This window comes from Equus przewalskii, chromosome 28 (assembly GCF_037783145.1).
Source record: "Equus przewalskii isolate Varuska chromosome 28, EquPr2, whole genome shotgun sequence".
Taxonomy (NCBI): Eukaryota; Metazoa; Chordata; class Mammalia; order Perissodactyla; family Equidae; genus Equus; species Equus przewalskii.
In genome coordinates, this window is record NC_091858.1 from 23,443,320 (window position 1) to 23,466,686 (window position 23,367).

Sequence of the window (23,367 nt, forward strand, 5' to 3'; positions counted from 1 at the left end):
AGACATTGCAAAGTGCGTTACAACATTATCATATCATACATATACAAATCATACATTGCCATACAAATCATACACTGGCATAAACCCAGGTGATAGGTTTATTGTAAGCACTATTTTACAGCTGAGGAAATTGAGACCCAGAGAGGAGAAGAAATTTGACCAAAGTCTCACAGAGAGAAGGTAGCAGAAACAGGATTCAAACTCCTAATAATTCAGAATTCAAAGCATGGAATATAATCTCTATAGACAAAAAAAAGAGAGACATAATTCAAATTTCATAATATGTATGGTTCAATTGTTAATTATCATGGCACAAATTTACTTATATTGTTAGTATTTATCTTTGCTTCCACTTATACTATGGACCATGCTTCGAAAACAATAAATTAGAATTTTTAAAATCACTTTCTACAATTTGAAATTTTCACTGATTGACATATATCAGAATCTAATGTTTTAAATAAATTAGCTAACTTTTCCAGTTTTTCAATATACTAATATAATCATCTCTCAGTTTTATGTGCAGATAGAGGACATTATTGGAACACGATTTGGGAGGGCTTTGAAATGCATTTAAAGGGTATTTTGTATCTTAATAAAATATTTACTCTCCAATTATGTTTATCCAGTGAAAAATAGTTTATATTCCATGGGTTAGTAAAAGCAATTTAAAATTTGTGAACATTATGAGTGCCTTATGATCATAAAAGTATATTAAGTTAGCATGAAAAATATACTATATAAAATCCTGTAGCATCAATGAAAATAAGTGGTTAAGTTTTACCCGAGATATTTATGGCCATGGTACCTTCTTAAGCTTGCAGACTTTAGAATTCACAACTCACAGAGTTAGATGCTGCTCCTTCTGTGATGTAGCTGGTGCCCCACCTGCTGTGAGTAAACAGTTCTTCTTTATAATCAAAGTATTCAAAACCTTTCCACAATGTTTTCTTTTTATGGATTGGCATTTTTAAGTCTTTTATAGATGGATTTCTTTTCTTTTTAATGCTTCTTGTTATTCAATATAACTAAATTTATCAAAGGGATGAGAGGAAGAATTTACAAATTTTGACCCAGTTATACCAGTAAAATTTTGTAAGAAGACTACTGGCGATACTTCTAACCTCTCGTTACATTTCCACGTATAAACGTGTAAGGTTTAAGATACTATTAAGAAATACTTCCAATCATAATTTTGAAATGTAATGAATTACTTATACTTTGTTTTAAGGTGAACAAAAACAATTCAATATTTCATAAGCAATTTCGCAACTGATATGATACATTCTGTTTAGAGAATTTCTATTGCTTCATTTCTTGGCTTAAATATTTCCTTTCTGATAAGGTAGTTGCGCACAAGGGAAGGCCATAGATAAAAGCTTTTTCAGCCTTAAGCCTCCAAATGACATTTTAAGACTCAATGAATATTTAAAAACAGAGAGAGGAGGAGGAATGGACATGACCCTAGTTGTCTCATCATCATGCTTTCTTTATTTTTCTTTCTTTTTCATTACTACATTCTCAAATTGTTGTTCCACAAAATGTTTCTGTTTCTATAAATTGTTGCTACTTTCAAATTCTCCATCTTCTATAGGCCTTTTATAGTAATTATAAATCAGAGGCAGGAAGACTATAAATAGAAAATATTTAAAAATCTTTGAGATGAAAAACCCCTGTATCTATGAATTGTCCATGCCAGGTGCTACAGTATAATTATATCAGCAATGTAACAATCATATTGATATATATGATTACAATACTTCTGCAACCTTGGATATTTTTCCTTTTGAAATACTCTTTTTTTTGTTTCTTACATCACAACTTTATAATTATCTGTGAGTTTTATACCCGTGTTTTCCATTGTGGCGTCTCTCCAAGTTTGAGGGGAAAAGTAGTTGACACTGAGGAATCTGGCTAAACAAATCTGCTTTTGATTAAGTGGATACTCACGCTGGCACTGTCCTTTCCAATAGACCGAGAGTCCCCTAGAAGTTACTCGTCCACTTTGACTGACTTGGGGAGAAGTGCACCAAGGGAAAGAAGAGGAACTCCAGAAAAAGAGGTAGTTAGTTCAATAGCATTTGAGTCTTTTAAAACAACATACTTGTTAAAGCCCTTGCCGCTGAAAGTTACGTCCAAAACCAGTAAAGAACCCAGATTAAAAACATGAAAATGACGATAGGAAAACTAGAAACACTTTCTTTGGAGTCTGAGAGAAGGAGAAGTGGTTTGCCTTCTGACCCTACATGCAGATCTGCCCCAGCTGTGGTCCACTTTTGGCAGTGAGGCCTCTCTGAGTCTTAACCTGACACCCATGAATTAACAGGTATGGTCTAATAGAGTCTTGGGCTGGGCCAGCCCATGGAGGAAGGAGGTTTCCCCCCGTACAAATTTCAGACCCAGTGATGAAAGGGAGAGCCCTAGGTCAACTGTGCTGCTAATCAATACAAATTCTACATAAATACTTTTTGCTGGCCTGCATTTGTTGGAGAGGACCCCTGAGAAAACCACTACCCCTGGGAACCACCTACCAGCTGGCCCTTTGTCCATGGTTCTGAGCCACAGCAGGAGTTCTCGCTCATTCTATCTTGGAGCTATGAAGGTTTGATGGAAACTGAACCTTGGTCGTGGACTGGCAGACACTCCAGGAGAATGTCCACAGGGGTCTGATAGAGTCCAGCCCGGTAGGACTCCCAAATAAGTCAGGAACGGTCCAGTTGCCTGAAGTTCACCAGAATCACAAGGAAAGAGAGTGGAGAGAGGTAATTATTGGGAAGTGAGAAGGAAGAGCTGGAGTAGCTAGCTATAGAGTACAGGGTGCCCTAGGCAGATCCATGACCCCAAAGATGGAAGGTGGGCATATCATATCACAACTACAAACTGAGCTGCTGGTTTACTGTGTGCTGAATTCCTGAACCCTCCAGGGAATGAAAGATGATCAAGCCTATGCTTTTGGCCACTAGCTAGCCTCCCAGTGATAATTGGGCTAATATTTCCTTGCTACCATGTTAATAAGTGTTTGATAAAAGGGATGACGACTTCCTTTGACTTTTTTTCAGTCGTTTTATTCTGATTTAGAAGGCGTTGTGTCAATACATAAGACATAGAGCAATTGACCCTCTGCAGTTATCCCAAGAAAAGCCTTGGTTACAGCCAAAATTATACCTAGGACGGAATCCTCCTCAAGCATTTTATTCTCCAATTATAGCATTTACCTATCTTAGTTCCTAAGACGAAATAGGATGTTCAATAGTTACAGTAAATAAATCATCTGTTATATTCCTGTTAGAGCTTAAATCTCTAAAAGAAGAACTAATTAACTTATTCATAAGTTGCATGTAGGATTTACGTTATATATGTTTAATCATTCCTTGAGATTACATTTCTCTTTAATTCACGTGAAACTGTTTTGTCGCAGGAAATCCAAATTTTAACTTAGTGCTAATTGTTTACCTTCTTTTTCAGAAATTGCCTGCAAAAGCTGTTTATGATTTTAAGGCTCAGACATCTAAGTAAGTAAGATAACTATTTATTGCATCATTTAAGTTGGTTTTAAATACTGTGGTACAACTTTAAGAGATAAATATTACAATGAGATGTATTACAAATAAGGCCTAATTCCCAATTCAGCAATCCACTCTAATTAAATGGTTCCTTCTGAATTAATTGGAATGTGAGTAATTTTATTTTCATTTTGAGTTTAGTTGAGAATCATTGAGTTTTAAATTACGCTAAATATGTTAGATAGAGCACAATGAGTTCAAAAGGATAGGAAAAACAAAAGAAACTAAGAATCTTTGTATCTAGAATTTTCATGTCAAGAATAACGTAAAAATAAAGTATGGGGGAGTAGTTAACACTAACTGGGAGAATTTGATAACATTTACTTATCCAATTATGTCAAGGGGAGTTTGTGGGGTTGAAGACGAGAACTGCGTACGAAGATTCCTGTAGTAAAATTTCCACGTCTCAACGCTCAAAGCTTGGAGATTCTGAGCAAAGTTCTCTCCTGTGGGACTTTGATGTTGGTGGTTTTGTACTCCCGTGTTGCAATATTTCTTTTACCTTTTTTTTTAGAAACTTATCCTTAAGATGTGCATGTGGTTGAGAAAGGCTAGTACTAAGCACGTGAGTAGGCTTAACTGGGAAAGAGTTCTCCAGTTCTGTCATGGCCCAGGTGCACAGATCTTGTTTAAGAAACTTTGGTCTCCATTAGAATTCAAGATATTGAATTGGTGGCGGATCAGAATTGGCCACCTCAGGATGTGTCTCTTTGGCATGCGGATTATTTGGGGCTGGTTACTTTTAAGAAATTGCAGACAGGGGAGAAGCCTTGAAAACCAAGTATAAGTTACTCTTCGTAGGAGATGTTTACATTTGCAAGGGAAATCGTCGTTTGTAAAGATATCACCCTCTCTGTACCAGGAAGAAGGGGATGACCTTATCTCTAGAAACTCTTATCAATGAGGAACACAAGGACTTAACTCCGAATAAGAACTTTACTCTTGTTTACTGTGCTTTTCTGGCAATCTCCCATGACTGACTCCCGCCACCCCCAACATCCTCCTTTGTCTTTAGCTGAAGGTGATATTTAAGGTGAAAACTTTGGTCATTTTGGCGAGTTGCTCAGTTTTCCTGGGTTTCTCTCGTGTATACATGTTATAAAGCTTTGTTTGATTTTCTCCTGTTATTCTGTCTCATGTCAATTTAATTCGTAGACCAGCCAGAAGGACCTAGAGGGTAGAGGAATTGTCTTCCTCCCCTACAAATTAGTTGTAAATTAGCATTAAATTACTCTATGTTGTTTAAACTAAATATATATAATAACCAAAATATTTTATTCATAAAAATACATGTTATATGAGTTAATAGTTCTAGAAACTGTCTCTAACATAAGACATATAAAAAATAAAAATCACTCAGAATTTCTTATGCCACTGAGATAGGGAATAAACTAAATAAGAAAATGCTATTTAGAAATTAAGATACTGCTCTCTGCTTCAGCAGCCCAGGGTTTCACCAGTTCAGATCCTGGGCGCAGACATGGCAGTGCTCGTCAGGCCACGTTGAGGCGGCATCCCACATGCCACAACTGGAACGGCCCACAACTGAAAATATACAACTATGTACTGGGGGGCTTTGGAGAGAAAAAGGAAAAATAAAATCTTAAAAAAAAAAAGAAATTCTAGCTCTGAGATGAAAGGGACACAATTTTGGAAAGCATTAAGTGAGATGACTGTCCTTTATTTAGATTACTTCAAAAATTTAAATATGAGCCTTTATAAATAGAAAAGATTTCTTTTCACATTTAAAAGAAAAATAATTAGTTGTCTCTAATTTACGTGTTGTTGTTTTTTTTGAAAAGCTAAGCTTCCTAGTTTCATTTCCAGAAACAAAACACACCTGGCGCAAATAAAACTGTTGGATTGTAAACATTAAATATTTTGTTTTTTGTTTTCTACATCAGGCACTTGCTTAAAAGAGGGAAGTACTGTATTTGAATGTAAGGCTCTGTGACTCTTTTTGTCTTTAGGGTTACTGAAAATTTAACATACTTTCAATGTGGAGATTTTAATACTTCTAAATGTGTAATGGTTATTTTAATATGCAATAGTTTTTTCAATTAATTCTTCTAATCAATGAGAAATATTCTACATCTGACATAAACCTCTCTTTCTTATGTATTCTGCACAAATGAATGATCCAGCTCAAGATTCTAAACTAAACAATGCAGAACATTCGAGGGTGGAAGGCAAATGTGTAGGGAAGTGGGGCTCTTTGGAAAAGATGTGAAATAAGTGCTCGCCAACAAGATATATTTGTGGAGGCAAAATAACGCACAGACACAATTACCTGGATGATGAAGTCATGAAAAATGGATATAGTGAGGGTGAGAATTTAGGCATGAATTATTCAAAATAGGTAATCTTTATAACTTTAAATTCTCATATTTACCTTCTGTCTTTTTAGAAATAATCAAAATGAAAAAGCATAGTTAGTGTCTGAAGATATTTTTATTTTTTAAAAACAGGAGATATAAAGAGGCAAGGAATTTGTGCATGTCTTTGCACTTAAAGCACGTTTATCTTTGTGATTAGAGTTAATAATATTGTATTGCATATTAGAAAGTCTTCATCAGAAGGAAAAACATAGCTATGTAAAGTGATGGATATTAACTAGACTTATTGTGGTAATCATTTCACAATATATACAAATATTGAATCATCATGTTGTACACCTGAAACTGATATAATGTTATATGTCGATTATACATTAGTAAAAAAAAACAGAAAAAAACCAAACATTTATCTTTGTGCCTCATTGAAAAATAAAAGTATAAGATCTTTTCTGTTTCACAAAATAAATTCCTTATCAAGATATTCTACTTAAATGCCTGTCAACCAGCTTCAAGGACCCACAAATAAAAATTTTTCTGGTGTTGGCACTTCTGTGCTAAGGCTAAATGATATTTATTTTCCTTATTGTAAGCTTTAGCATATCAAAAGGAAACAGAAGAAGAGAGAGAAGTAAGTAACTAGCTAACTAGCTTCAGGACAAAAAAATCATCAGTGCAGAATTAATCATTATGCCACGCTTCACAAGTTCTTTACCATAAACTAATGACTAGATAGCAACAGTTTATCTCCGCCTTTAAATTTCATATTAATCTGCCCGTGATTTATATCAGACACAATGTTGACACTTGTTCTTTCTGAAATCGCTTCTAAAGTTATAATATTGTAAGTGAATTCTAAAAGTTTCCAAGAGAAATCGTGATCTAACTGGGCTCGACAGAGTTTTTAATATTGGAAGTCTATTCCCCAGCCAAATACAGCTCTAGTGAATGTGTTGATTTTAAGAATAATTACTATACATCAGGGAGAAAAAAACACATTTAAACCTGTCTCTTCCAGGGAGCTGTCATTTAAAAAAGGAGACACCGTCTACATCCTCAGGAAGATTGATCAAAATTGGTATGAGGGAGAGCATCACGGGAGAGTGGGCATTTTTCCAATCTCATACGTAGAGGTAAGTCCTTAAGAAGAGGTTATCCCTTAGTGGTGGTCATTTCCAAAGGCACCACAGGTCGAGAATAAAGAACTGTTCTCCTTCATAGAGACTCTCACCTCCTGAAAAGGCACAGCCTGCGAGACCACCTCCCCCAGCCCAACCTGGAGAAATCGGAGAAGCTATAGCCAAGTATCATTTCAATGCTGACACAAATGTGGAGCTCTCGCTGAGAAAGGTAACCTGGCTGTTTTCTTCATCGGTGCATTTGAAAGGCTGACTATATTCAAAACGAGAATGGGCCATCTTCTTCCTTAGACATTTTTGTGTTTTCCCCCTTTTCTACAAAGGACCCCATAAAGCCCTGAGTCACTGTTACCTACTGCTCCTCGTGTCCTTCCAGGTGAGGTCCCCTGTGGGATACAAAGGTCCTCAGAGAGGCTCTTCCTCTGTGGGTTATGCAGGGAGGCCCCAAATCCTCTCCAAGGGGAGCCTTGGGCTGAATATCAATGAGTTGTACATGTGGAAGCATCAAAAGGAAAAGCCCTTTAATATGCTTCAGAATATTGTTGTTCTGCTGCCTTATTATTCAAATTTTTTAAAAAAAGAGATGTCCCAATACTTAGTTTTCTCTTATGTTAGAATCAAGGAATGGTCCTAAAGCCATGAAGACATTTCTTACTGGGGGGCCTTTCTGAGGAGTCACCTGGGCAGAGCTGTTTCCTTGATGGGACATCTCTAGGCCTCCTGACTGACCCCAATTTTATTAGCAACCTATCCACTTCTAGTATTTCTTCTTAACAATACCAAAAAGAAATCTTTTCACCTTGCTACTTTGCACAGTTGAGAATGATTAAATGAACTATTTTTATTGTTTGCTAAGCAATCACATACATTTGTTTGAGGTAACTGCAGGTCTGCACACAACAGACTAGATAGTAATATGCAAGGTGGTTCTAGAAATCTCTCACGCCTACTGGCAAAATCCATAGCCAGGAGCAATCAAGGGAAATAGTGCTGTTCTTGTCCTGGCAGAAGCTCGTCTCATTCTCTGCATCAAACACTGATTCTCTTCTACCCTCCCAGCTGCAGCCCAGCAATACAGGAACTGTATCAGCTCATGTTTCATATTTTAAAGAGAAGCTTCCACCAATGCAATTCACAGCAATAGCCTAGCAACGGTGGTGTATTATAGTGAAAATCAATGCAATTTTAAAATTAGAGTTACTTTTCTTCGGTATTTTCTGCTTAGTGGTGGTAGGACAGGCTGTATGAACCATCCAGCATTCTAGCAAAAACAGAACTTTCACCTTGAGTACCCCGTGAAGAAGGCCTCCCTGCTATACTGAAGTTTTTACTGTGTGTCACCTCCAGCACCCTAGCGAGTGCAGCTGCCCAAACTTCCAGATCACCCGCTGGAGGCAGCTGCAGAGTTTTTACTGTTCAGCCACAATCTTGCCTATTTATTTCTGGGCCACACGTGGTTTTGAGTTAAAATTTAAACTGGGTTTTGTGGCATTGGTTTGATCGCTGCAGGTAGCAGGAATAGCGATCCTAGAAAGTTCTATTATTGCAAAAGTCAAGGTTTCTATAAAAATATTTAATGACCAGTATGGCATGGCGGCCAACCAATCAGACGGATGCTGGTGTGATACTGTCTTGATGCCAACCAGGTGGATGTCTGCTCTGGCCACACCTATGGATTATCTAGGGTGCTATCTTTGCCTCCAGCCTGTTAGCTTCACTCTTTGTTACTACTTAGCACAAGATAACCAGTGTGCCCTTCAACTTCATCCCTTCTAGACGTTGATTTCTGCAACCCATTTCAGACGCACCATCACAAGGAGCTGTGGTGCTCTTTTCTGAAGCTCTTCCTACAGGAGGTCATTCCCTTAATCTGTCAGTGATAGAACGATGCTACTGTCATTGAGACATTGCCTGTTAAGCTATTCTGCTTTTTGAAATAACTTAACACAAGTCATTTCACATGGTACCCATATGAACATGTCTAAGCCCATTCACATTAACCAAGCCTCCTTAGGGAAGATCCTAATGTGATAAATGGATGATTAAACTGCATATATGTTGAGAATCTGTAATTTGGGAATAAGCTCTGAGACTGAATTTGCATTCTCCTGACTGAAAAAAAACCCAAAAAACTGGAGGCATAAAACTTTCCCAAATGGAAAACTATTGTTTATTAGAAAACATTGACCATTATATTTTTTATGTTATCACATCTCTATTTATTATGCATTTTCCTAATATTCCTTACAGGGAGATAGAGTTATTCTTCTTAAAAGAATTGATCAAAACTGGTATGAAGGCAAAATTCCAGGAACCAACAGACAAGGCATCTTCCCGGTTTCCTATGTAGAAGTTGTGAAAAGGAATACAGCCAAAGGTGCTGAGGACTACCCCGACCCTCCAATACCCCACAGCTTTTCTAGTGACAGAATCCACAGCTTAAGTTCCAATAAGGTAAGAAGACATTCTGGCATATTAGTAGAATGCTTGGGAGCTTGGAGTAGGATAATCAATGCGCGATTTTAGGACGTTTGACTAGAAGATCACATTTGCTGCAAAGCAAAAGATTTACGTTATGTTTCTAAGTGTGTGAATGCCACATCAAATCAATATAATCTGATTTTTCTTAAATAGGTGCTGGCATAAAGGTTTAATGCTTGATTTTGGTAGTTTCATTTTGAGGTTAAAATATTGAAAGAGAAAGAGAAAACATTAGTATCATAAAGCCCTATATGATATATATCTACATACATATATGTATCTGCTTTCTGAAACTCAATTTTTTCTGAAACTTGATTTTATTTAATATATATATTTTATGTGGATTATATATAGTCACGTGTAGCTTGGCAATGGTGACATGTTCTGAGAAATGTCTTTAGGCAATTTTGTCATTGTGTAAATGTCGTAGAGTATACTTAACACAAACCTAGATGGTATAGCCTACTACACACCTAGGCTATATGGTACTCATTTTATGGGACCACCATCGTGCATTCGGTCTGTTTTTGCCCGAAACGTCATTATCGCACCACACGACTGTGTGCATGTATATATAGATAAATAGCTAGATCCCAAAATGGTTTGTTTCAGCAACAGATGATAATTAGGTTGACAAAATTCTATGAAAGTCTCAGGGTTTTTAGCATAGAAAGACAAATAGAGTAAAATTTTTAATTGATGTCTATAAGTCAGTTTATTAGTTTGAATGAAAATGTCATAGGTTGTCAGACGTCCTCAAGTGTATTTTAGTAGTTTTAGGGCAATTTTGTGCCAGTTCTACTGTCTCACTTGAATAGTAGCTAAAGATAAATACCTTTCTCAATATGTAGTCTAACAGGGACTTCGCTTTTGAACTGGTTAATTAGAAAAGGCTATTCTCCAACTTTCTTTATTCACAATGTGAATTTTTTCTTAATTTTCTGTTGAATTATAATTTATTGCCTTCTTTTCCGGATGGTATTTAGGGATTTGTTCTCCTTTTCATAACTTCCAAGTATAAAACTTTAAATTACCAAGGAATTACTTCTAAAATATTGTAAGTACTTCCCAACATTTAAAAAAATTTCTTAAGTTGCATAATTTATTAATTATTTTAAATGAGATTAAGGCTGGGACATGGAAAAATAAACCATGAAATAAAAACAACCCATTTGCTAGAGCTAGCAAAATAACCTCACCATATCAGACATTATTAAAGTGTGAAGTCATTTCATGTTCCACGGCAAGGTCGTTTCAAGATAGCATCCCCAGTGATCTAAACGACTCCTTGAAAATGAGTCTTAGAAGTGTTTTACATAAGTCAGTGATCTAAGAATCTGCTATCTTAAGAGAAGCATTTTCTTTGAAAAGGGCTAAGTCTAGGCATTTTATTTATTCTACTCCTCTTTTAAGACTGGGTTTCAGATGCAGAGTAATTACTCTCAATCTTTTATCATTGGATAACAGGACAGTCTGCTACTATCTAGTTTTGTCTGAGTGATTATAAAGTTTTCCAGAATCTTCTTTAGTATATTGACTTCACTACCAGAGCTTAGCATTGAGATCAACATCCTTCCTTCAGTAGTTCCTACTGATAAAAGGAAAAGAATCTTCATCCATATATTTGTCTTATCCACCATTCAGTTATCTTAAAAGAACTTACCAGATAAATTTCAAAATGACTGTACCTTCAAATAAAATTTTATAAGAAGGAATAAACATATATCTACAAAAGCTTATTTAACATTTAAGAAATTCTTCCATAATGTCCTAATTAACAATGGCAGTATATATATTTAAGTCATAATGTTTTAATCTTTGTTGTGAATATGATTTAAATATATTTTCGGTTTCCTAAGTTTTTTTCTTAGAATACCGTATTTTACATTTTCTAAATAGAGAAATATACACATTTCACTAATAACTAATTAGTGTTTTATTCTCACTGTTGGGAAAACAGATATGGTGAAAAGCTTACATCTGTAATTTGAAAAAATACTTAATGGTTTCATCCCAACTGGTAATCCATGCTATGCTGGCATTGGCTTAATGAAGGAGACTTCTCATTAGTAGCGAACTCAATCATTTTCAGAAAAAGAACTATAATCTGCTTCTAAATGATGACACCCAAAATATATAAATGTTATATATCCTACTTTCTAACCGATATTTGCAAATAAAAGAAAGAACTCAAGTGATTTATGAATCACTCTGACACACTCAAATCACATTTTTTGGCATACTATCTTTATTTTAGGGGAAACATAAATGTAAGTTGATATTATTCCTGATATTTCTGCTTTTAATACAATAGAATCCAATTCTAGTGCTTTTGGAAGGCAAGATAATTCTGTGATTTTTGTATTATAGGTATCTTTTTGTGATATGGGTGTCCCAGGATACTTAACTTGACTTTCAGTAGAGACAAGTCCATTGTAAAGCTAACCACTTTGAACCTGTTAACATGTGTATTAGTGACTTTGGTGGTGATGGCACCAGAGGAGCAGCAGCAGATAGTAACAGTGATGGGGTAATAAGGACAATAATGGAATTTAAAGGTCTTTCTTTCTCATCCACATAAGATTCCTGTCCATAAGAGAAAGTGTAATTGGAAAGTAATAATCTTGAGTTATTAAATATTTCACAGACTTTCAAAATCTATTACAGTGTTGCATAAAATAGAACTCCAGCCAATAAGGGAACTTCTCTAGACTATCGAATGTGACCTAGGTAATTTCTATCTTATGGAAAATTGACAGCCAGCCCGGTGGTGCAGTGGTTAAGTACACATGTTCCACTTCAGCAGCCCGGGGTTCACTGGTTCAGATCCCAGTCGTGGACATGGCACTGTGTGGCAAGCCATGCTGTGGTAGGTGTCCCACATATAAAGTAGAGAAAGATGGGCATGGATGTTAGCTCAGGGCCAGTCTTCCTCAGAAAAAAGAGGAGGATTGGCAGATGTTAGCTCAGGGCTAATCTTCTTCGGAAAAAAAAAAAATTGAACAGATACAGGACTTGCTAGTAGTGTCTATCTATCCAGTAACAGACCACATGGATGGTATCACTTTATATCAGGTGCTAAGCAGCCTTTAGTCCTGAATTTTCCGTTGATGCTCTCATGAGTTTTGTGACACTTCATCTCATTTATCCCACCCCGTGGGGACATGACCTCATATTTCCATTTTTAAAAAAATAGCTAAATAAATCCTCTTAAGGCCCCATTCCTGTTATAGGACACAGAGGTCAACAGGAATGCCCTGTGTACTGATACACACTCAGGTCCGAGGACCAAGAGTGCCGAGCGCATCAGGGATGTCTCATCCCAAACAATCTACTAGAAAGCGCATCTCCAGAATCTTTCCTGAAGATTTTTTCTTTCCAAACCAAAGTCATCTACCTGGAAAGAACTAAAGTAAAATGTGATCCACTGGCCTCTCTCAAGGCCTTCATATATACAGCCTGTTGCGTTCTTTATAGTCCAACAACAGTAGATAAATGTATTAGAATGTTCCCAGGCAGTACTTCTATTACTACTTTTAATCAATTTACATAAAAATTCTGTCTTGTTCAATATATCTAGAAAATGGCCATAATTTTAAGATATGCAAGTGTATTTCTGTATTTCTACCATGGGAGAATCCATCATCTCCTGAAGTATATTTCTACTATGGGAGATTAAGCTTCATAAGTGATACCTCCACAGGTTTACGTAAAATGTCAAGCTTTTGAGAGAGTATGGGAGTTCTAGCAGAAGTTCACTCCCATTCACATCATATGCTCCTTTTCTATGTAAACATTTACTCTGGAGTTTTTCTTAACTTTGAAGTAGCAGTTAATATAAGTTCAGTTTCATTCTGATCATGGGTTTCTGTCCTTGAAAAATATTTCTCAGAACTTATTCATTTAGAAATATGTTCATGTATAATGGTGTAAAAATATTTTGTGCCATATGTTATAATCGCCTTGCAAACATAAGTGAGAAAATTATGAAAGTTCAAAAGATTTTCTGCAGGAAGAGAGAACGCTAAACAAATTCAGGAAATAAAAAAAGCTCAATTATTGGTTTTCATCCTACATTAACATGATTTCAGAGTCATTTATGCTACTAAATCAATATCTTGAAACCTAATTTAAAAGAGGTAGTCTATTAAGTTAAATCTCTTAAGATTTTGCTATCTGTCCTTGTAATCTCTATGACAGCTTTATCTTGTCATTTGACATCCAAGACCCCTTCCAAATACTAGTAGAGTTTCGTTTTTCGGATAACTTTGTAATTAACATGCTAACGATTTTATGTATTTAGATTCAGCAAAATATCTTCAGATCTAGACCACAGCATAAAATATTTTTTATATTCACTGCCATGCCTTTCCTGCATTTCTCTGTCTCTGTGTTTTGATGCGTCATTATTATTTTCTTGGTTTATTTTATTTTTAACTTCATAAACCCTGCTCGTTTCTAAGTTGGCTTCCAGTGAACCAGCCCCTCCTCCCATGCACAAAGCTTCACCTGGCCCACGTAAAGGAGGTCTCCAGGGACTCGCACAGGGGGCGCTGTCCCTGACAGCCAAGTGTCCGCCAGCAAACCCTTTGGCCCTGACACCACCTCCTTTTCTGGACAGCTTCTTGGATGAATTAGAGAAACTAAGTACTTTAACCTTATCTGGTGACCAAGACAAATCAAATATCCTAGAGGAGATCACCCTTGAAATTCAGGAGGAGCCCTCAGTTCTCTTTCCGTTGCCTCCAGCATCTCTACCTGCCACATCACCACCCTCTCTGCTCCCTTTCACCGGCTCTGGTGTCAGCTCAGCCACAGCCCAGCTCTCTGAGGCAGTGCCACTTCAGGATCCCAGAATGACACCTCAAAACAAGTTTGCAGATCTGACAAAAATGAGAAGGGGCTTTTCGGGCCCTGACAAAGTACCTAAAGTCCTAGGCGATAAGTTCGTGGCCTCTGCACACACCAGTGTGGGTCCCTTGCCCCAAACCCTCCCTGTCATTGGAGAGGAAGATGAGGAAATTGGTGAGGGGGTCATGTCAGGCATTCGAAGAAGGCCAGAATCTCAAGAAGCAGATGCCTTGTGGTGTGGCCATGTTGGCACAGAGACGACACCAAGCCTGCACATTGAAGAGGAGGAAGAGGAGAGAAAAACTGACTACTTAAAATATCCAGTAGCCAGCCCCACAGATCCTAGGACCCCTAAGGAAGACAGCAATGCAGCAAAAACCAGTAATGAGGTATTTTAATTTTGCCTACTTCCTGAAGAACTAACCAGTCTTACTACAATTAGCTAGTACAGTTAATCATATTAATAAACATCAATTTTGACATTGCCTTAGAAACTTCCTTATAAGAAACACAAGGGCTCTATAAGTCAGGGGCAGAGGGGTATATGGAAACACACCGAATTTTCATAAGATGATGGAAATATATGATATAATTCCATTATTTATTTATTACTATAAGTTCATATTTAAATAGTCTTTGTCATTTATATAGTCTTTCTAATTTTCTAATATTAATAATGATACCTAATAGTTGAGCTCTTCTTGAGCGTCAGACAGTATTCTAAGAATTCCACATCTTTACTCTTCAAAACTCAGTAAGATGGATTATGTTATTATCCCCACTTTAGAGATGAGGAAATTATTACACAGAGAGATTAGTCCAATTCCAGGATGTGAAAACTATACACCATCCCTTTGACATAGTGGCAGTTTGAAAAAAAGAAAAAAGAAAAAGGAAAGAAGGAAAGAAGGAAAAAAAACGGAAAAGAAAAGTAGTACTCCAGACCCCTTTCAACTCTTTCTAAAGAGGTAATTTTCTTCAAGTCGGTAACTAATTAAGAATTGGGTCCTGCCTCTTCATCTTACAAACACGGAAACTTGGACAATGATTTTAATCGACAAAGGAGGAAAATACCCTGAATCTTTAGCTTGTGAACCTCTTTAAAAAAAGAAAACCTTGATCTCTCAAATATGCAACCTGTGAATTACAAAGCAAGTATGATTACTGTCAAATACTGATATTATGAAACAAAAAGAATGATCATGTTATGCCACTACTTGAGTCACTTTCCTCCATGGATCCTCTATGTAAAAATCTTAAAAATTGAAAATCATTTTTAAAACCCCAGAGTTTCCTATTAAGATCTTACCAATAATGAATGTAGAGGCTCTTGGCCTATACAGGGTCTTCTTGGGCTTAAGCGATGGTCAGTGCCCATGAGGCCCCTGGTCACTCACAAAACCATGAGGCTTAGCTATTCCCAAACCAGGAGAGAAAATTCACCTGAACAAAGAACCCAGCCATGCCTGCGTTTGAATAGAACAAACATACCACTTAACAATAGGGGTCATTCGTTGCAGGAAGACAAACATGTTTCTAAGTCAAATGCTTAAATAACTAATTTTCTCTTCAGCTTAATCAATTGGAAGACATGATTAGCTATGTGGCTTGGTTCCCAGGAACCTGTTGTGGGCGGTACCCCAGGCCTTGCATTCAGGGCCGTTCCCACCATGCATGCACGCACACGCAATGCACGTAGAGGTCATAACTTCCCTTGCTTTGTAACCAACTGACTACATATAAATTGTGATCTACCTTACACCCAAGTTACGAAGAGTCATTCAGGGTTTTAGATCCTTTTTACTTTCCTGTTTAGAAGGAGCCATCATATAAATATATTATAAAGTTGTAGAATATGGGGGTTCTTATCTCCAGCCACTCCAATCAGAAAAATTAAACTGATCGTACTCATAGGAAATTTTGAAACCAATTCAAAAGAAAAGGTTAGTGCTTTTAGAGCAAGCATTTGTCATAAATGTCACTTCCCAGTGATTTGGTAACTTTAAAATTATTTAAGTTTGGGGGGTATTCTCTAAAGACCGTGTAACCTCGTTCTGGACACGAGCATAATCACATCTTGTCTTTCCTCAATATTTAAGACACCTTCGTTCTCTCCGGGCGACCGAGCATCTACACCTTTTCCCAGCTGTCTTCTTTCCTCCCCTCCCTTTCATTCTCCCTTGGCCTCTGACTCTGAGCTGGTCTCTACAGTCTCTCAGCCTCCCCAGCCCTGCTCACCTCCTCTCCTCCCTAAATACTCTTATCAACAGGAGATAAATTCACCAAAATTAAAGGTAAAGGCATCTTGAGTGTGGTTTGTTGCATGTCTTTAAATGGACTTAATGCCTTAGATATGTGTGTTTAGATCGTGCCATCTTACAAGATCTAAAAAGTCATGTAAACGTTGGTTGCTAACTTTTAACATGTCAGCGTGGCCTCTATCCCAAAATGTAAAAGATAGAGTCACATAGCAGCTATACCCAGATTGAGGAGAAAAACCAACTAAGGTTTATGTAAGAATAAGGAGAGAGGCCAGCCCAGTGGTGTAGTGGTTAAGTTCGCGCACTCCACTTCTGCAGCCCAGGGTTCATGGGTTTGGATCCCAGGTGCAGACCTGTGCACCACTCATCAAGCCATGCTGTGGCAGTGTCCCACATACAAAACAGAGGAAGACTGGCACAGATGTTAGCTCAGTGACAATCTTCCTCAAGCAAAAAGAGGAAGATTGGCAACAGACATTAGCTCAGGGACAATCTTCCTTACCAATAATAATAATAATAATAATAATAAGGAGAACCATCCCATTTAAAGGTGTCAGCTTTGTGCCTGTCATCCTCTGTCACCTCTTAGTGGGCCCATTGCTCTGTTTCCCACCATCAGCAGGGTTGTGGCATTGACTGTGCTGAGTCTCATCCTTCCCCAAAACTGTAGTAAATTAATGAGGATGCAGGAACGAGGCACCTTTTGTAGATGTAACAAAGCATCTGTCTCTGAGACTTGCAGGCTGGCAGCTCTCTTGGTATTTAACTCTCCTTAAGGATGTCATTAAAAAGGATTTTTAACAAAATTAGTGACTGGCCTTGGAAAGAGATTTCATGACCATCAGAGCATGAAATCAATCCATCACCCGTAAGTTTTGCTTCTGTGATCAGAATGATCCTGAGATCTTTTCCTTTTGACAAAAGGTGATAGATTTCAAATGATAACTCACCCTCACGTCCAATCTTTCGAACTTGAAATGAGAGCCTCTGCAGATAAGTGAAAAAACGAAGGCTCTTGGCAGAGTCAAGTCTCTGTACCAGAAAACAGCAACATCTGAGATACGCTATTTCCGCAGTCTTCAAAACCCCCATCACCAAATCCATCCTCCCAAATTCTCCATCCATGTGAATTTATCTTACATATGAAAGGAATTTTTGAGAAATATGGAATACTAGAAAGACTAATTACTCTTTGCCCTTTGAAGTTTTATCTTAGCTGGCAGGCAATAATTAGGAAATGTTTAAAATAATACTACTACTTTAGATAATGTCTAAGACTAAGAATTTGCCTTTTTTTTTCTCTGTGGTTTTCTTTTTAAGGCCAAAAGTATTTATCCCTTGCCTTTCCCTACTTGTTCTTCAGCCTTTCTGCTTCGTCAGTAAGTGGAAAGGAACTTTGGAACAAGGGTTCTCTAATTTAGAGCGATGGAGTGTAGCATCCATGCTACAGCAGTGTAGCATCAAGGACAGAACTAGGGTTTAAACAGGTTTATTCTCCTGCAAGAACCAAGCTCATCTCCCATGTACTTTAGGTTTCAGCGGTTTGCAGAATGATATGAGAGAATGGAGTATTCACAATAACGATTTTTTTAATACTAATCCTATTGGATCAGACCCCACTCTTATGACCTCTGTTAACCCCAGCTACTTCATTAAAAGCCCATCTCAAAATACAGCCACACTGGGCATATGAATTTGGGGGGGAGCACAAACATTTAGTCCATAACAGTTACTTAGGAGAAGATTTTTAAGCACCAATGGTAGCTCCTCTTCTCTATAACCACAAAAGGAGTGGAAATGGGCAATAGCAGAAGAAAGACGAGGGTGCTGCTCTTTTTAAAATGGGGTCCAGGCACAGGCACTGAGTTAGGCTCTTTCTATGCACTTCATCTAGTTTAATTCTAAAAGCTACCCTCCCGGACAGAATAAGAAGTGACTTAGGAAGTTTTCTGATTAGAGAAGGAGATTAGATATTAAAACCAGACTGTTCTGGGCTGGCCCGGTGGTGCAGCGGTTAAGTTCCCACGTTCCGATTCTTGGCGGCCCGGGGTTCGCAGGTTCGGATCCCAGGTGCGGACATGGCACCGCTTGGCATGCCATGCTGTGGTAGGCGTCCCACATATAAAGTAGAGGAAGATGGGCACGATGTTAGCTCAGGGCCAGGCTTCCTCGGCAAAAAACAAAACAAAACAAAAAAAACCCAGACTGTTCTTAAAGGCCTTTGGAAATGGTATTGAAATGCATGGGTGTGGAGTGGTTTAATGTAGCTTGTCGTGAATCGGATTGATCATTTCAAGTAACTTCTAATTCTATCCTAGCCTCTCCTTGGTTTTTTGGGGGGGTGTTATTGAGGTGTAATTGACATATAGCCTTATATTAGTTTCAGGTGCACAACACAATGATTCAATATTTGTGTATTTTCCAAAACGTTCACCACAATAAGTCTAGTTAACAGCAGATGCGAGAGAATGGAGGCATTCACAGCAAGGATGTTTTATAAGAATACTTTAATAACCACATCGAATAACGAACTCCAGAAAAATGAAGTTATTTTTCTTTTACCTCACATTTGAAAGCAAATATTAATTTTTAATCCCCCACTGAGTTTTTTGAAAACTGTATGTCTTTTTTTCTCTTCACAGAAAGAATGGAAGTTGCCTGCAGTTATACATGCTTATAAATATAAATACAAATTGAATCAACTGCAAAGTTGAGACCATTGTTATAGTTTAAACCCACATCTAACATAGGAACAAGCTGTGCTGATTTAATCCTTTAAGAAGGCTTCCTACTTCTTCCGTTTCAAGAATGTTAGAAGTTATGCTCATTACAAAGAAAGCAACCTAGCACTAAAAGCAAAAGGAAAATAAAATTTTAATAATGTTTTAATAGGCATAGTATAGTAAGCATGAGATCATTACAACATTTTTATCAACCCTATCAACCGTTGTTTTAGTTAACCCATGTTAACTGAATGCAATTTTATTTTTTTAAAGTATTTTCTGAGACAATGTAAGTCTTTCATATGCAATCTAAAATCATCCATAAAAGTAAAGTTTACCACCACTTTATAGATGACAGAAGACTGAAATGTACCATATAAATTATGAGTTTGATGTATAAATCAGAGTCCAGTATTTTCTCTAGTCTTTTGAGCATCTTTTTTTTAAATAAGGGCTTTTCATAATAAAAATTATTATAATTCTCAGCTTTTCTATGAGCTGAGCTTCCAATTCCATCTAAGAGAATATTTTGGAAAAGAAACTTATAGCACATGAACTCAAATTGCAGTGGAAGCTCTTTATGAAGAGATAGAAAGACTCTGTCTTGGGTTTCTTCCAAGAAACTCAGTTATTGGGATCCCATAAGGAAGTCTCTTAACCCTAAAGCCATCCCATCAGAAGGTGATCCCCTTAAGCACAGTTTCCAACATGAAATTAAGCCCTGGTTCTTCCTAATATGTTCAAACGATTTTCCCAGTTGTTTATCCACATCACTCCAACAGCTAAATGTTTTTTTCCTCTATGAGCCTTGATGTTTATAAAACCCCTGTATTAATCAAGATTGGGGCAGCTGCAGTGCCTGAAAACTCAACATAATTATAGCTTAAACAAGATCTAAGTATATTTCTCTTACACATAAATATGGGGCATCCAGGGCTGGTATATGGCTCCAAAGTCATCTGAGTATCCAGGAGATTCCATTTTATTTTGGCATATCACCATCCTCAATGAGAAGCTTCCACTGCATGGTCCAAAGTGGCTGCACCAGCTCCAGCAGTCCCTTCCTCATTCCATCCAGCAGAAAGGAGAAAAGAGGAGGGGAGCTTATGCCTTCTCCCTTGAAGGCCACTTCCTAGAAATTGCACACATCCTATCAGTCAGAACTTATCACATGAGCACATCTGGATACAAGAAAGGTTGGGAAATAGACTTTATTCAGAATTCCCATCCACCTACCTAACATCCAGGCTTCCATTACTGAGGATGGACCAAGAAGACAACAGATAATGGAGACCATCAAGCATTCTCTGCCTCAACCTTTAAAGAAAAATGCCTAAAGCATTTCATCCCCAGAGACTGGAGATTTGAGGTCAATCATTACTAATTATTATGAAAATTTTCTTAAATTAGAGTTGACAAAACCACATGGTTTTATTTAAAAGTCCTTTAGTCCTGCTAAAGTTCTCATAAACCACATCAAATACCAGATGGTACATTGCTAGATCTTGTTCACTATTGGCAAGAAAATAAAGCATATGCAAACACAAGAAGGGTTAACATATTCACTGTCATATTAAAAATCTTACTTTGAAAGAATACCAAAATAGTCACAAAGTGCATGGAGTTGGGACAATATTCAGTATTTAATCATATTTCACCAATTTCCCCAGAAAAGCCACATTTTCTTCTTATAGGTTTTGTTAGAAAACTTGCCCCCAACAAGTAATTGACACTTTCTATGAAATTTGATGGATATTGAGTGAAATTTCCCTCTGTCTTACCCTGCGTCTATTCAAATAAGCACAAAGAAAGCTGGTCAGATCCGAGAGTGTCTTGAACCCAATTGTTAAGCGTTCTATTAAAGACATAACATTTCTTGTCTGTGTTCTTAGCCATCTATATTGCGTTCAAACGTCTTCTCTAATGCCAGCTTCCCTCTATAAATCTTTCTCTGCTATGCCTGTGAGTTCCGTACTAAAGCAGCAACTGATGCCTGTGGTGTGAAAACTATTGGCAGCTGGAAGAGCTGTCTGCAGACTATTAAACCCCTTCCATTCTGCTATTATTCAGGAGTTTGGCATGCTGCGTGTGCATGGAAAAAACAAAACAAGAAAGCTCCCCCTGAAGCTTGTATAATGAAGATGAGAACTAACTAACTTCTTATGGCTTTTCCAGGCTGATTTAAAAAGCAAGATATTTGTCTTGGGTAAGCCTCCACGTAGCCCAGTGATGTCTAGGAGATCCTGCGGCTCGCCTGTCAGAGGGCTCAGCGGTTCCCACAGGGTAGGGTCAAAACACCCCGCCTTGAGCCGGACACCCTGGCCACCGCCCACACTCCCAGGGGGCTGGCTCTCCCTTAGTTGTCATTGCTGTGCTTTGCCAGTAAAGTAGGGCTTATAGAGGCACCCTCAAGATAAAGTGACCAACTGATGACAAGCTATGAAGTCAGATCAACACGAAAATCCTATGCTAAGTCTTTGGGCAATGTGCTTCCCCTTTATGTGGGTGTGTAAGCTTTCCAAAATGCAAAAAGACATGAGTCAGCTCTCCCCCCTACAAATAAGGATGTAGTGTATGTTGTCTTCGACATCTGTCTCCTGCCTCTATGCAATGTTCTCTGCAAATCACTGCTTTCCAGTTACTATTTTTAGTGCAAAGAACAAAGCTGTTGCCAATCATATACTGAGCTCACACCCTTCCAGTCATGCTTGCATTTGTGTCATTCAGTTTATTTGGATTTTTTTTAAACCCATGATCCTTGTTGCAAAATATCTTGTTGCTCTGGTGATACATGCTACATTCGCTCTACGACCATTTTCAATCCAACCCTGCTGCTCAGAACTCTGGGGACTCCCAATCTCTTGACAGCTTTGACTGAACTTAAAAGTCAGATTACTTTTCCTTTAGCTACTGAGCTCTTTGGCATCTACAGCACTTTAAAATGAACAGATTCTAAATGGTACCATCAGTTCTGAGGACGGCAGCCAAAGCGTGTGGGAATTTTCATCTCTGCATACGCTGGGATTCCTTTCACCATTTCTATTTTCATGGACCCTAGTTCAACCTTATCTGGTCTATCACATAACGGGTTCGGCAAGTTTTTAAGGGCTTCATTGCAAAGATTTCCTTTCCACTTATAGATACTTCTCTGTGTTGATGCCGTTTTTGTGCTTTTTGCTTTGCATAATAAGACTTCGTTTTGTTTTTGAGGCACAGATTTGTGTTGCCATAGAGAAAGAGGAATGTTGATTTGAAGAGTCTTAGACTCCACTGAAAGACCTTCCAGAGCCAAAATAAAAAGAAAGTTTTTTCCTCAATTAATGTGGCCCATCCATAAATTTCCCATGGGTCGATGAGGTGGTATGTTCTGGGTCACCTTAAGTTTTTTGTCTTTGCCAGATTTTTACATTATGTGTTTGTATGTTACGTGTGTTTGTGTGGAACATAAACATTCCTTGTTCTTTAGATTTATGCAAAATTGTGTTTCACCTTCATAATTGAAGAAGGAAAAATAAGCCTATATATATAGACATGTTGTTAAGAGAATTTCATCTAATTCTGGTTGGCAAGTACTACAGCTAAAATTTTCTGGGAAAAAAATTGACTTAAGAACTCTAGAACTGCTTATAATTCTTTTAAAGATTTTTCCACATTAGTATTTAAAATAATAGTCAATCCTTGAGAATTACCTAATATTAGACATAGCTAATCCTCCGGAGATGCCTCTGCAGAAGCACAGATAAATAGATGGGTTTTGGATACTGTATCTCACCATCTGAGATAGGGAAGTATATATTTTACTGATACCAGAGATTCTAGGATATTTCAAACCAGTTTCCTTTATGATCAGTGGTTTGAGATTTGGTTCTGGCTTTAAAAATTAGCATCTCTTTAACACCTGTCTCATTTGTATCCATTTTTTACAACATTAAAAAATAACTACACTAAACGAGAAAAAAAAATGCTTGTTACATGGCCAAGGAAAAGGTTAAATATTTAAGATTTCATGAAAATAC

The 23,367-nt window shown here is 37.5% G+C and overlaps 2 protein-coding genes across 51 annotated transcripts in view; both read left to right on the forward strand.

Moving 5' to 3' along the window:
• The window catches only part of SORBS2 (sorbin and SH3 domain containing 2), a 332,515-nt gene that overhangs the window by 297,557 nt on the left and 11,591 nt on the right, over nucleotides 1-23,367 (forward strand). For all 50 annotated transcript variants that reach the window (XM_070599028.1, XM_070599033.1, XM_070598998.1 and 47 more), the window contains 5 exons: nucleotides 1,974-2,062; nucleotides 3,466-3,512; nucleotides 6,915-7,029; nucleotides 7,118-7,246; nucleotides 9,286-9,489. In XM_070599028.1, the coding sequence (XP_070455129.1) occupies nucleotides 1,974-2,062; nucleotides 3,466-3,512; nucleotides 6,915-7,029; nucleotides 7,118-7,246; nucleotides 9,286-9,489 (584 nt within the window). The remainder of the gene's footprint in view (nucleotides 1-1,973; nucleotides 2,063-3,465; nucleotides 3,513-6,914; nucleotides 7,030-7,117; nucleotides 7,247-9,285; nucleotides 9,490-23,367) is intronic.
• LOC139080143 (uncharacterized) lies at nucleotides 11,109-21,878 on the forward strand. Its single transcript, XM_070599041.1, has 3 exons — nucleotides 11,109-14,756; nucleotides 16,467-16,661; nucleotides 21,527-21,878. The coding sequence occupies exons 1-3, from the start codon at nucleotides 14,010-14,012 to the stop codon at nucleotides 21,740-21,742; spliced, it is 1,158 nt and encodes a 385-aa protein (XP_070455142.1). The 5' UTR covers nucleotides 11,109-14,009; the 3' UTR covers nucleotides 21,743-21,878.

Bases quoted from the DNA above. Each gene is read 5' to 3' on its own strand.
- LOC139080143 (XM_070599041.1), top strand. From the start codon at position 14,010: ATGCACAAAGCTTCACCTGGCCCACGTAAAGGAGGTCTCCAGGGACTC. The intron at 14,757-16,466 runs GTATTTTAATTT...TCAATATTTAAG, and splicing joins CAGCAAAAACCAGTAATGAG to ACACCTTCGTTCTCTCCGGG. The intron at 16,662-21,526 runs GTAAAGGCATCT...TGGCTTTTCCAG, and splicing joins TAAATTCACCAAAATTAAAG to GCTGATTTAAAAAGCAAGAT.